Source organism: Tiliqua scincoides, chromosome 13 (assembly GCF_035046505.1).
Source record: "Tiliqua scincoides isolate rTilSci1 chromosome 13, rTilSci1.hap2, whole genome shotgun sequence".
NCBI classification, from domain to species: domain Eukaryota; kingdom Metazoa; phylum Chordata; class Lepidosauria; order Squamata; family Scincidae; genus Tiliqua; species Tiliqua scincoides.
In genome coordinates this window covers 16,542,544-16,557,077 of record NC_089833.1, presented here as the reverse complement: position 1 = coordinate 16,557,077, position 14,534 = coordinate 16,542,544, and the positions used below count along the sequence as shown (strand labels likewise).

The window sequence follows — 14,534 nt, the reverse complement described above, 5'->3', positions numbered from 1 at the left end:
GACTGTGGGTGGAAGCCGAGCAAACGACACCCCTCCGAGGGCATTTTCTAGATGCGGTTGAGCTACGAGCCGCCTCCTCCACAAGGGCGATCTTGAAGGTGGTTAAACCCTTTAAGAAAATATTCTGGACAAGAGTGTTTTGTTGTTACAGGTTAGCCAAGAGCAAAGTACGCAGGGGGGCGAAGGGGCGGGGGGAACACTGATGGGCTGCCCTCCAAGTCCCTGTGCCAACAGCACGTGCTGCTTTGGGGAGCATTCCTTACCGAGTGTAGTGAGGCACACAGGGGGCAAGTTCAAGGAGAATGTTGCCAAGGGGGGGGCCTCGGGCAGCTTGAGATGTCAGAGCAGCATCACCTCCGGCTCGGGAAGCGCGTCGGTTCTTGAACGTCCACGTCGGCTCAGCAACCCTGTGGGCAGCTCCTCGCCGTTGGCGCCTCCCAGCGTATCGTCTTAGCGTCATCCGCTGAATATCTTCTCACTGTTGACGTTGTTTGTTCGTTGCAATGTTCTTGTATTGTAAACAGATTTTTTTCCCCACTTACTGGCTTTGTGTGGCTTGACGCAGCTACGGTTTATGCTTGAAATGGGCTTCCACTGCAGGGAGGGAAAGAAAGGAGGAATAATAATAATAATAATACAGGTATTTCTATACCGCCTTTCTTGGTCCTCAGATTTCTCCTTAGACTTTATTCAAGGCGGTTTACATAGGCAGGCAATTTTTAAATCCCCGTAGTACTTGGATGGGAGACCACTTGGGAATACCGGGTGCTGTAGGCTTATACCATAGTCTTTCCATGCCCGATCTCGTCTGATCTCGGAAGCTAAGCAGGGTCAGGCCTGGTTAGTACTTGGATGGGAGACCGGCTGGGAATACTGGGTGCTGTAGGCTTATACCATGACCTTGGAAGCTAAGCAGGGTCAGGCCTGGTTAGTACTTGGATGGGAGACCGCCTGGGAATAGCGGGTGCTGTAGGCTTATACCATAGTCTTTCGAGACTGAAGGTTGCCAACCAGGGATTTTTACAATTTGAAAGAAGGTTTCTATCTTTCAAGAAACCACAACATTCAAGTGTTTCTTTCTTGATCTGGCCGCACGTTCTGGCCTCCATCCTCCCACGCTCAGAGCAGATGGAATTGCTCGGCTTCAGCTTGTCAGCTGCTTCAAGGTCGCAGGGTGCCGGTGGCCTCGAACTGGCGACCTTCGGATGTTATCTTCAGGCAAATGGAGGCTCAACCCTCTAGACCAGACCTCCTGAATAAATCAGCTTCCATTAGAATTATAGGTTGTATCCGATGTACCTTGAGTTGTGACCACTGAAATAAACTGGTAACGGAGGATGCAGATATGGGGGGACCTGTACAAACAGCATCCCCAGCACCCCATTACTGTTTTACGTAGGAGCGTTTGCAGCGTGTCTCTTTGTCTGACAATCTTCTTTAACTGAAGAGCCAAACATCTCATCCAGGAGTTCCTGCTTCCTGTAGCCTGCAGGCTGGTTGCCTGCACGTTTTGCTCTTCAGTTAAGGAAGGCTGTTAAACAAGAAAAGCGCTGCAAGCGTTTCTGCATAAAAGAAGGGCACAGTAATAGGTGCCTGGGGGGGCCTGGGGGAGCCCTGGATCCGCCGACACAGGGGCCCCCCATATTGCATGTGTGTTTCAGTTTTCGTCGGCTTAACTTCTTCGAAGACAGCTGCTGGACCTTTGCACCACGAGCTCCATCACTGAAGTCCAGCCCCCTCCCAGACCGGCCTCTCGCCTCCGGTCTTACCTGCGTACTCCTGCGGCAGCATCGGTCTGCTGATCACTTTCTGAAAAGCTGAAATCCACTCCAGCTGGTCGCTTTCCGTCTCGCAGGCAAACAGGAACTTCCGGTCAGGAGTGACGATGGTGATGCCGTGCTGCCAGTGGTTTCCCTGGGTGGAGGGCGGGAGGCCTTCCAAGACCTTGTAGCTGTTTTCTTTGCTCCCAATGAAAACTTCCCCCCTGGCAAAAGCATCCTATGAGATGAGAGATGAAGCAGCATCAGAACACTGGGATGTTTTTGGAGCCATGGGGGGATCCTGGGCTCACTTACAGAACCATCCACACCAAGGAGGTGCAAAAGAGAGCGACTAAGATGATTACGGGGCTGGGGCACCTTCCTTATGAGGAAAGGCTACGGCGTTTGGGCCTCTTCAGCCTAGAAAAGAGCCGCCTGAGGGGGGACATGATTGAGACATACAAAATTGTGCAGGGGATGGACAGAGTGGATGGGGAGATGCTCTTTACACTCTCAAATAACACCAGAACCAGGGGACATCCACTCAAATTGAGTGTTGGGAGACTTAGAACAGACAAAAGAAAATATTTCTTTACTCAGCGTGTGGTTGGTCTGTGGAACTCCTTGCCACAGGGTGTGGTGATGGCGTCTAGCTTGGATGCCTTTAAAAGGGGATTGGACAAGTTTCTGGCAGAAAAATCCATTACGGGGTACAAGCCATGATGTGTATGCGCAACCTCCTGATTTCAGAAATGGGCTATGTCAGAATGCCAGATGCAAGGGAGGGCACCAGGATGCAGGTGTCTTGTTATCTGGTGTGCTCCCTGGGGCATTTGGTGGGCCGCTGTGAGATACAGGAAGCTGGACTAGATGGGCCTATGGCCTGATCCAGTGGGGCTGTTCTTATGTTCTTATGTTCTCAAAACTTAGGGGGCACCAGCTTATCAAGGCCAGGCTCCCACTTCGCCTTCAGCTGTGGGTTTATAGACAACAGCGCGCAAACTCCTCCCCAGCTCCTTTTTGTTTGCAAGACTTGGGGTTTGTGCAAACAGAAGGAGTTAATCATCTATGGATGTAAACAGCTGCCTGCCTACCTTTGGTCCATTTAAGCTTGTGCGCGAAAAGCACACACTGGCACTTGCTCACCAAGCCCCTCCTGCTGCTTGCCACGTTGCATTGCTGGTCCGGCTCCTGCATGCACCACCAGACACCACCTCAAGCACCACTGGTTGAGAAACACTGTTCTAGAGCAGTGGTTCTCAAACATTTTAAGCACCAGGACCACTTTTTAAAATGACACTGTGTCAGGAACTAATTCACTTTAGGAGACTTTTAAAAATGTGGTCTAAATAGTATTTTTATTTATTTACACATAATATTTGCAAAAAACTGGATCAATTTCTCATAATGAGGCAGCCCTAATGCACAGCCTCAATGCTTGAGGGGCTTGGTTATATGAGTTATACGACCCAGCCATCACCTGCCCCCCACTACCCATCACTGACAGACTTAGGGGAAAAAACACACCCGAAAAGGGACACTCATCTCCCTATATTTACACAAGCATGCAAACTGCAGGAGCTCAGCTCTTTGCAGGGCGGTTAGAAGCAATCTGATTTTTGAATAGCTTCAGGGCTTGAGGCAATTAGTAATCTGATTTTTCCATCACCCGTGTTTTCATTGGAGGCTCTGCAGGACCCACTAGAAATTGGGTCACAACCCACCACGTAGGTCCCGGCCCAGTTTGAGAAACGCTGTTGTAGGAGGCAAAGAATCTCTTTTACTGGAACGTTTGCCGATTTTCTTGAAATCATCTCCAGCAAAACTACCCAAGCAACAACTTTTTTGGAGCTTCAGTGTGGCTTAGGGGGCTCAGTTGCCGGAATGCCCCACCCCACACAGCCTGACTGCTGAGGCCTTCTGCATTGCCTGTCTGTCCTCACCATTAGATTTCTGCCATCTCTCTGCCATTCTTCAGCTTGCATCCAAGAAAAGTTTTGGCAGATAATCGTCATGCATTAATTTTAGACAGAGCCACACCTGTCCTCACTGGCCCTGGTAACACTCAGTCTTCCCAAGTTCCATTTACTCAAACTCTGGGGAGCAATGGAATTTCTTGGAAACCCCAAACTGTGTTGCTGGGCTTTGCATGGCCTGGGCTCTGACCAGTTTGGGAGCTCTGTTTGACACACCACAGAAATTATGGGTCTTACCAGAGGATCTTTGAAATACATTAACCTTCGGTCATCCATGGTAAACCAACGCTTCTTGAAGCCTTCCGTTTGCTGAAGAGCAAGAAAGCAGAGTCAAATATCAAGGAAGCTATGTCTTTCACGTGAACAGAAACACAGTATTGCCTACATTAAGTAGGTCTGGGATCTTAACAGGATGCAGCCAAGTGGGTTGTATCCAGAGTTCTATGGGTAGAAGGAAGATTTTGGCAGGAGCATCTTCCTTGAATCATTCTGCTACAACAAATGTTGACAGGTAAGCACCTGAAAGGAACGGCTTCTCCTAAGCTAAATATACAGTCCAATTTTAGGTAGGCCGACTTGGAAGGAAGTCCCATGGCGTTCAGTGGGGTTTACTTCCTAGCAGGCATGCAGAAGACAGCAGCCACGGTCAGATAAGACGTTCCTTGGGGGGCTGGCAGAGGGAGGGAAGCAACTTGAAATGAAATGCCCAGATTCAAAGACAAGATCAAATTGTGTGCAACAATGCGAACCCAGAACTGATTTCTTTTTGCAGGGGGCAGCTGGGTTTAAAATCTGGTTTTGTATATGAGACTTATATAATTTGCCGTTAAAGAATTGGTTAATCACAGAGGCCAATGGCTTGATTAAAGCTCTCCACTCAAGGCAACAAGAAAATAATTTTCCAGCGTGTCGTCTTAATTAGGATAGATACGGTAAAATGTGATGAGCGAACAAGACTCGCGCCTTTGCACCTGAGTGGCTGCATTTCCCGGGCCCTCATTGCAAAATTCCCAGACCAAAAAATTGGGCTGTGCACATGCAGCAAATCCCCAGGAGCAGAGAAAAGTAATAAGGCTGCAGCAGAGCCAGTGCCTTCACTTTTAAAATGAGCCAAGTTTCCGGTCCTCATTATTGCAAAAAAATATGCCTGAAATGGTGTGTGGGCAGTGCCTATGGAACTCTCAGAGACCAGATTAAGTCTGTAATGGCTGCGTTGTCTCTCCTTCCTTGACCGCTCCCTAAGACTAAGAGAGCCAGCATAAACAAGAAGGAAAAAGTTTTGGAATCAGGTCTTTATGAATAAAGACACTACTTTAAAATAGTGATATTTTTAAACAAACTGGGACACAGAGCAGTAATAACCACTGAAGACAGCAACAAAGAACCAGCATGAATTATACAGAATAATAAATCATGCAAAATAAGCTCATTAATCCTAAACTGTTTCTGATTGTCTGCATCGAAGTCTGCCTCAAGCTGGCCAGCCTGTTCCAACAGCTGGTCCTCCAGACTGCTATTTACAAGGTAAGCTATCCTAAGATTTCAGCTGTCCAAACAGTTTAAAAATACAGTCACCATTTTAAGGTTGCACGGCAATGATGCAGTCATCATAATAAACATAATAAACTCCGCCCCATTATGAGATTCCTCATGACCCGTGTATTTTGCTAAAGTTCAGCTTTTAGCCTCCAGTGTTGCTTTGCTTTACAGAACAAAGTCTGACCCGGTTCTCTCTCATTTCCGCTCTCTGCCTTACAGGGCTCCGAGTGCTTCGATTGGTGCCAGAAATGAAAATATTAATTGCTAGATGTTAGATTATTTAAAGGGGAGGGAGTCACTACTGTTTCCTTGTCCCAGTCGCCTTGGATGCCTCTAAAAATGAGCATCTAATGCCTAGCGAACCACAGTAGCATAGCTGGAGGGGGTGCAAAGCACTAAGTTTTGCAGGGAGCCTCACCGTGGCATGCAAGCGGCCCCTCCAGAGCCATTCTGGGCAATGGGTGCAAAATGGAGGCATACTTTGCAACCTCTCTAGCTACGCCACTGGTGAAGCTAACCAACTTCCATCTACAATAACTCTTCCTGCACTCCATCTCAGGACTATTACAAAACACAAGATCATGAGGTTATTAAACTCTTCCCCCCCCCCTTTTTTTTTTAACTGCTTAACCATCCAGCCTGCTGCAAAATTCTGGAGGATTTGAACGCTTGCTTAAAGTGTCTTTTTTTGGGGGGGGGGCAGGTCCCTCGTAAAAAGATATTACCAGACCCTTGCTTTTCTGCAAAACACTTTTTATTATCTTGGTCAGCAGATTCCCCCCATTTTAGACTTACTAAAAGCCAAAATATGCAAGCTAGAAATTGCACCCAAGACAGGAATGTTTCAGCCGTCTCTTTCCAGTTTACACGCAGAGCTGAAAGCGTAAGAAACTTTGCTACCCAAACCAAGCACTGGAGAAAAAAGAACACTGAAGGACAGTTGGAGACACTGTGGTCAGCATTGTAGAACACCCCAAACTACATTCCCCCCCCCCCCCATCTGATGGTTTCTAAACAGTGCAAGAAAGAATATACAGCACTTGCTTTTGGAACTAACAGAAAACACAGGATGGGCCCACCTTTGGTCCAGTCTTTTCCATGTACCCTTCCTTCAGATAGTTCCTTGAAAGCTTTGGCACAAGCTAGAATTGACAAAACAGAGGGGCCGGGAAGGGAAGAGGTGAAGAAACATACAGTTACTGCAGATATTAGCAGGGAAATCCTATCACAGGATTCTGCCCTCTGAGATGACTGAGGTATACTATGGCATTGTAACTAAGCACTGAAATCCTTATGTCCGACTCTCACACAGCCTGACTCTCCTTATGTGCAGGAAGAAGGCTAGCTCATCCCAAGTACAGGAGTTTTTCATCAGCAGAATATGAACTGCAGTGATTTATACTCCAAGGAGTAGATCCAGCCAAGGTTCATGCTGATCACCCATTTATTTTGCCAAGAGCAAGAATGATGTCAGAATGGTTTGCTTCCCACTGAATCAGGGTGGCTGTGTAGTAAGAGACAGGCCAGGTCTAAATCTTCAAAGATGGCGGCGCTCTGCTCTGTTTCTGCTGTCACCAGCTGGCCACTTCCAGAATGTTCAGTTGGAAACTCTAGATCAGGGGGGTCCATAGTTTTTGGTAGGAGGGCCACATCATCTCCCTGACACTGTGTCAGGGGCCAGGGAAAAAAAGAATTAATTTACATTTAAAATTTGAATAAATTTACATAAGTTTACATAAATGAATATATTAAAGATGAACTTATATAAACGAATGAAGGTCTTGCAATAGCTCAAGGCCTATAAAAGGCCTTGCACAAAGCAAGGTTGGCCTTTCTTTGCTGCCGCTGCTGCATCACAGACGTGAAACAGCAAGCAGTGGAGGGAACTCTCATCCCACAGCTTATGCGAGAGGTCAAATAGTCGCCCTCATGCTGAGAGCAGTTGTTTCAGGCCAGTGAGGGCCCCATCAAATCTCCGGAGGGCCAGAGGCTTATTGGAGACTGGGGGTTCCCTGAGGGCCACATTGAGAGGCCTCAAGGGCCACAAGGGTTTGGGCACCCTTGCTCTAGATCAAGAAAAAGCAGCCAAGTATCTTAAGGACTAACCAGTTTGTGGACTGCAATTCATTTCACTCATTTGATGGAGCAATCAATAAAAGCGTCTTGCTGAAAGAAATCAGTCTATAAGGTGATTGTTAAGCACTGTGCATTAACTGCATATTAAAACTGTCCATTAATGCTGAAAAAGTAAATAAAGGGAGCCAGAATGGTGCAGTGGTTCAGGAGTCGGACTTAGACCTGGAAAATCCAGGTTCAAATCCCTGCTCAGCCATGAAGCTTCCTGAGTGACCAGCCTCAACCTACCTCAAAGGGGAGCGGAGGAACCAGGTACACCAACCTGAGCTCCTTGGAAGATGGGAGGTATTAAAATAAGTGAAAAATAATTTTAAAAAATACAAACCAAAACAAACAAAGCTGACTTGACAGCAAACCTCCAGGACTTTGGGAGAGGTCTTCCCCAGTCATAAGAACATAAGAAGAGCACCGCTGGATCAGGCCATAGGCCCATCTAGTCCAGCTTCCTGTATCTCACAGCGGCCCACCATTGTTGGGGAATAGCAACACTGAGTAGCATTCATCAGTTGAGTATCTAGTTCTTTAAAATGAAATTGTATGTGGTCCCTTTAATGGTCTTTCTAAAGGGTGTGCTCTTTGCTCATTCCTCTTTGTGCATATATAGCTTCTTGTTTGCTGACTGTTGCATTACAGAAGAGTATATCTTAATCTCTGTTTTTAACTACTGCTTTTATCACACTTACATGCATCCGGGGCAGCTATTTAGGGCTCCTGGTCTTCCAGTTTCAAGAATCTTGATGCAAGTAAAATGTTTGTATAAATCTGCATCAGATCGTGAGTAAACTGCCTTTAGTTTTAAATTTTTGTTCTGAGTTTTTTGTGCCTTGGTTTGCAAGCAGCCTGGGTAGCAGAGTGATAACCTTTTGCCTGAAACCCACCCAAATGCCCCAGGGAGCACACAAGAGACCTGCCTCCTGGTGCCCTCCCTTGCATCTGGCACTCCGACATAGCCCATTTCTAAAGTCCTCCGTGGAGATGCTGACAGCGACTTTCTGCAGCTGCAGAGCATCCCCACAGTGGACCCCTTTCATGCTAGCAATTCCCGAGCCCCAAGATCACAGCCTTCCCCAGGTATTCAGCCTGTGAACTCACATCAGTGTCACTCGCTCCAGGGAACGCCACTTGCAAATAATGGAATCGGGCTGCGCGGATTGCGTTGAACCAGTCCACCATTTCCTGGGAGGCAAGAAACAAAGGGGGGGGGATGGAAAATTTAATGCACACATAGAGGAGCTTATACTGAGTCATAGCATTGGTCCAATGGTCAGAAGTCTTCTCCCACCTTAGCTGGAGATGACAATAAGCCACAGTTTTTCTGCACACGCTCCGTCACTGAGCGGTGAGCCTTCCCCACTGAGTAAACACATTCAACGAACAATGAAGTTCTACTTCTATATCTGGCCCTCTTGACAGCTGATCAATTCAAGAGATATCATCTGCTTGCAAACAGGTACTCTTAACCCCCAGAGGTGTCTCTTCCCTACTTCCGCTGATGCTGTGCCAATTTAAGTTTAATACCTCTCAGAGCTGGTGTAGGGCAGCAGCTAAATGCCTGAGCTGCAAATCAGCTTTGATTGAATCTTGACCCCGCCATGCACCAGGTGGCCTTAGGCAAGCCATTTCTTCTCTGCCACAGTCTGCAATATGGGCATAACAATGTGTGTTCAACTTGATAATATGTGTTCAACATGCAGGATCCTTGTAAAGATATCAAATTAATGCAGGTGAACTGCTGTACAGACTCAGAAAAGCACTATAAAAATGCTAAATGGTTTGATCTGGATTTAAATGCATCTGAACATGTAATACCTGCATCAGGGTGCAATTTTTGTCATTTATCATGCAGGGTGCGGAGAGGATTTACTCTCACACTGCAGGGATGGAATTCAACAAAAAAAAAGGCCTCAACACTGCAGGCAGGCTTGCCCTTGATTCCTAAACACGACTCCTCAGCAATGGCGTAGCCAGAGGGGGTTACAAAGCACAACATTCTGCAGGGAGCCTCACAGCCCTGTGCAAGCAACTCCTCCCCCCTCGGCTTCAGAGCCATTCCAGGCCTCTAGAGTAAAATGGAGGTGTGGCTCTGGAATGGCTCAGAAGGGGGAGGAGCCACTTGCAAGCTGCAGTGAGGCTCCCTGCAAAACCTAGTGCTTTGCACTCCCAGTGGCTACGCCACTGCTTCTCAGTCTTTGCAGGCTGCCAAACCTTTTGAGGCAGGGACCCCAGGTGGCAGTGACACAAGACAGCCTGCAGAGGGCGCGTCAGCCACGAGTCAGGCACAGCCTGGGCTTAAGGAAACTGAAAGCAGTCAGCTGGGCCAGAGCTGTGAATTACAAGTCTGGTAAACTGAAGTGGCAGTTGCAGTTGTGTTTGTCCTGTCTGGACACAGCCTGCCTCCCCAAAATGCCATTCTCTGCTGGCAGCTTCCAAGACTTTAACAAAACACAGCACAGGTGTGTGTCACTTAACGATGGGGATACTTCTCCAACCCCAGCTGTTATGTGATTGAACATTCATTAAGTCATTAAGTGAACATTCAAACCAATCTATTGCCTTTGTTGTGTCAACAGACACTCCCTGCCAGAAACCAGGTGGCTGCACAGGCTATGGGAGATAGACGGCCTCTTCTTTGCATTAAGAGCCTCTTTGTTGTGTAAACAGACACTCTGCTGCAGGCTATGGGTGTCCTGACTGCCTCATTAAGAGCCTCTTTGTTGTGCTTTGACCACCATGGTATATGTGGACCATCATTAAGCGGAAGGTTGTTAAGCGACTCACTCCTATACCTTCCAGGGGTCTAAAGACTGCACACGCCTGCCCAAACTAAGCCTAAACAGAACATATGGGTGCCCTCACTCCCATCGGCTTCTGCTCCTCACCCTCGCCTGTCCAGCAATGAATCTACTGCAAGCTCCTTGGGGCAGGCTTCTTTGCAGAGCAGTGATTTTCAACCACTAAGCCACAGCACTTTGGTGCGCTGTGGGAGTTTGGGGGAGGGTCATATATTAGAACAGGGGTGTCCAAAGTTTTTGGCAGGAGGGCCACATCATCTCTCTGACACTGTGTCAGGGGCCAGGGGAAAAAAAGAATTAATTCACATCTAAAATTTGAATAAATTTACATAAGTTTACATAAATGAATATATTAAAGATAAACTTATATGAATGAATGAAGGTCTTGCAATAGCTCAAGGCCTATAAAAGGTCTTGCACAAAGCAAGGCTGGCCTTTCCTTTGCTGCCGCTACTGCATCACAGATGTAAAACAGCAAGCAGTGGAGGGAGCCCTCATCCCACAGCTCACATGAGAGGTCAAACAGTCACCCTCAAGCTGAGAACAGTTGCGTCGGGCCAGTATGGGCTGTAACAAATCTCTGGAGGGCCAGAGGTTCATTGGAGACTGGGGACTCCCTGAGGGCCGCATTGAGAGGCCTTGGGGGCCGCAAGTGGCCCCTGGGCCGGGGTTTGGGCACCCCTGTATTAGAGTAAGGCCACAGGGGTGTGCGCCAGCAGTGCAGTGTGTGCCTTGACAATTTTAGTGCCTTCTCAGTGTGCCATGACATGAAAAATGTTGAAAATTGCTGCTGTATGGTGTCATACACATAGGTGATGCCTTAGAAACATCAAACCAACAGCAACTGGTAAATAATGCTTCTTGTGGAAAAGCGGCCCTGGTGAAAAGCATCAGCAAACAAGGATATTGTCGCTTCCTAGAGAGCGAGCGTTTTCATGCATTTGTTTTCATGCACACAGCCTTTAGTGGGCCCTACACATATCCATGCCCCCTGCATTGCACATGGCTTCAGCATGCTGACAAAGAACCCCCTGCCAAGAAGAGTGGGACGAAAGATGTGCGCATGTGTGTGAGTGGGCAATCTAATGAAGAGCTGCTCTGCTCTGTGAGCTAATTAAGACTTCGGGATGCGCGTGCGGCCATGTGCTCTGCCCGAGACTCCCACTGTGCTTAAAGAACAAACTCCTGGGTGCTGGGATTGAGCAGTCATCCGGTAGGCTGAGTCAGAGCTAAAGCAAGAGAGATCTGAAAATAAACCACCGACATGTGGAGCGGGCAGGTGTGGCTTGCCTGCATCCACCCCCAGGAGGAGAAACCACGAGCAAAATCTTTTTAACAGGATCTCTTTTTTAAAAAAGGGGGGGTGGGAGAAGGTTGGAAGGGTCCAGGAGGTGAAGTGAAACCAGTTGGATCACCTATTGCCAAATGGGGGCAAGCCATCGGAGTGGCTCCTGCTTTTGGCGTTGAGTGGGGGAGAACAGGCCATTCAGTTTTGTGATTTCAGGCAGGCAATTCCCAGTTCTACCTTGAGGAGCTTGGGATTGAAACTGCGATTCACTGCATTCCAAACAGGTGCCCTCAAGAGCTACTGCCCCTGTTCCTGCTTGCTCGTAGCATACAGGGGGTGAAGCTCGGCCATGCCGTAGGCTTGCAGGCTTATTCGGCAGTGAGCCCACAGCTCAGCAGCAGAGCATGTGCTTCATACACAGGTCTCAGGATCAATGCCAGCACCTCCAGTTTAAAGGACCTCAGGCAGCAAGGCTAGATAAAGAACCTCTCTGTCTGAGAGCTCTGAGAGTTGCCACGTGGGAGAAGAGACAATATTGGGTCAGATCTGTGGTTCCCAAACTTTTTGATCTGGTAGCTCCCTTCATCTACTGGGCCACTGGCCACAGCTTCCCATTAGGGCTACAATCCTATCCATTGTATAGGGTTTTTCACTAGGATTCCGCAGCTCCCCTAGCTGGTTTCTGTGGCTCCCCAGGGCACCACAGCTCACAGTTTGGGAACCACTGCCCTAGAGGCTGTTGCCTAATTTATAAACGCCAAGGGGTGTGGCTATAATGGTGACTGGGCAGCAGTGCCGCCCCCCAAGTAGCAGCTAGTTTAATCCTTGACACACACAGCCCAATCTGCCCTGTCAGTTTTGCAAACCACCAAAAATTGGGTCACTATCCCCTGGTGGGTCCTGGAATTGGATGGGAACAGTCTGGGATCTGCTGTCCCAGCTGATACAGAACTGCAGGTAAATGCAAGAATTTCCATATTCCTCCTGGAGGTGCTGGAAAAGAAGCACACCTCCTTGCAATGTCCTACTGCTGCTTGCACCATCTCCGCCCAGTTTCCTTTTCTTGCTTCGGCGCACCCACCTTGCCATCTTCATGGTATATGAAGATGTTCCGCGTACTGTTGTCTTTCAGGTACGTGATCTGCAGTCCATGCGGGTTCCCTATTTTCCCTGGCTGGAAAGTGGCATTTAAGTGTTCAATCTTCATCACAGCTTTGGGGTCTTTCGCCTGGAAAAAGGAAAGCAAAAGAAAATGAAACCACCCAGTGAGGAGTCAGGGCGAAGGCAGTGAACGGGGGCAGAGAAAGGCAGCCTGAAGGCGTCGCCCTCTTCCAGCAGTTCCACCGAGACACAAAGGGGTGAGCTCTGTGCAGAGCTGCCTTGGAAGTCAATTCTGAACAGTTCTGAACCATTTGCACTGGTAGCCAGTTTGTGCCCAGTCTCCATGCCAAGTAAAGGTGTTCACCCTTAAAGCCCTACATGAGTCCAGACTGCTTTAGGGGCCAACCTCTGTCCACACGGTAAGTAGTGTTGTTAGATATTCACTGGGGTGCTGATAGATCAGACCTCATTTATGTGCACTGATGCCCACATGTTGCTAATACAGAAGAACATTTAAAATTGATGCCAGTGCATTCATTAAATAAGCATACATTTAACAAAATGCACTATGGCTGTGATGCTCTTCATGCTTGCCTGGGACTAGGTCCCGCTGAACTCAGTGGGAATGATTTTGGAGTAGCCGTGCATTGGGCCAGGCTGAGCACTTAAATGCAGGCATGGGTTTGCAGCCGTGCAAGACAGTTCCCCCTTCTCCTGCTGGCCGAGCCCAGCATTACATCAGCATTTTGAAACTGCCAGGAAAAGCCACCAGGCTGGACAACAGTGGCTCATGATGGACTGTGGTGGACTCTCACTTCCCCCAAAGGCAGCTTTCGACCCTGTGTGGATTCTCTCGCTTAAACTGCCCTAACAGCAGTTTCTGGCAGTGCCGTGGGGAGGGGGAGAGACTTGGACTGGAGGTGCTGTGCAGGGGAACAAGATTTTGCCCATTCTTCCTCTCACGCTGCAGCCTTACTCAAGTACAGCCCCCCCCTTCGCTTTAAAAAAAAAAAAATATAAGAACAGCCCTGCTGGATCAGGCCAAAAGGCCCACCTAGTCCAGCTTCCTGTCTCTCACAGTGGCCCACCAGATGCAGAGGGAAGCACACAAGATAAGAGACCTGCATCCTGTTGCCCTCCCTTGCACCTGGCATTCAGAGGTCGCCCACTTCTAGAACCAGGAGGTTGCACGTACCCAGCAAGACTTGCAACCTGTGATTCTTTTCCTTCATCAGTGTGTCCAATTCGCTTTTAAAGGCACCCAGGCCAGATTTTGGCCCTACAAGAGGTGGCAGCAATAGGTGGGAAGACCAAGCTCAAAGGGTTAGGCCCAAACGCACTCCGAGGGACACCACACACAGTTAGAACGAACGGCCCTGCCCCAAACTGACCCAGGCTCTTACGTCATTTTTGTTGTAGTACTTCAGCACCCCTTCCCGTTCAGAGAGCACGAATTTCCTGCTCAGGAACTGCCCGTTGTCACGGCCTCTCTTCCAGAGAAATCCTTCCCGGTACCCTACAGAGGAAAAAGACAGGACAAGACCAGAAAAATCATTTGCTAATGGCAGGTGACAACACTGGGAATGAAACTGAAACTTTGTCTCTACGACAAGGCAGAGGAAACAGACATGACCCCTCCAGCTACCTGTCAGGTGTGCTGCTCTTTCGTATCCTGCCAGGAAGAGGGCCAAACCAGAGGTGGCATCCGTGTGCTTTCTGCTGTAGGTCAAACAGCAGAGCTCCAAGGAAATGATTTCAAACGAGGAGGGGAAGGGGTAAGGCCACCCACCCACCCACACCTGGGCCCTTTTGCATACAAAGCAGATGTGTGATTCCTGAGCAACTGCCCCTCCCCCAATACCTTGTCAGCTTTGGCCCTTTGGTCTGCTGCATTCTGGGTTAGATTAGTACTGATAAGCTATATATTGAGTAGGAGCCCATG

At 48.4% G+C, this 14,534-nt stretch overlaps 1 protein-coding gene across 1 annotated transcript in view; it reads right to left on the bottom strand.

Annotated features, from left to right (window-relative positions):
* Nucleotides 1-321: 321 nt before the first annotated feature.
* The window catches only part of ADAP1 (ArfGAP with dual PH domains 1), a 47,101-nt gene continuing 32,888 nt past the window's right edge, over nt 322-14,534 (bottom strand). The window contains exons 5-11 of the mRNA XM_066640649.1: nt 13,996-14,108; nt 12,573-12,719; nt 8,504-8,587; nt 6,355-6,417; nt 3,974-4,045; nt 1,770-1,998; nt 322-594 (exon numbers count right to left, since the gene is read on the bottom strand). Of these exons, the coding sequence (XP_066496746.1) occupies nt 566-594; nt 1,770-1,998; nt 3,974-4,045; nt 6,355-6,417; nt 8,504-8,587; nt 12,573-12,719; nt 13,996-14,108 (737 nt within the window). The 3' untranslated portion in view covers nt 322-565. The remainder of the gene's footprint in view (nt 595-1,769; nt 1,999-3,973; nt 4,046-6,354; nt 6,418-8,503; nt 8,588-12,572; nt 12,720-13,995; nt 14,109-14,534) is intronic.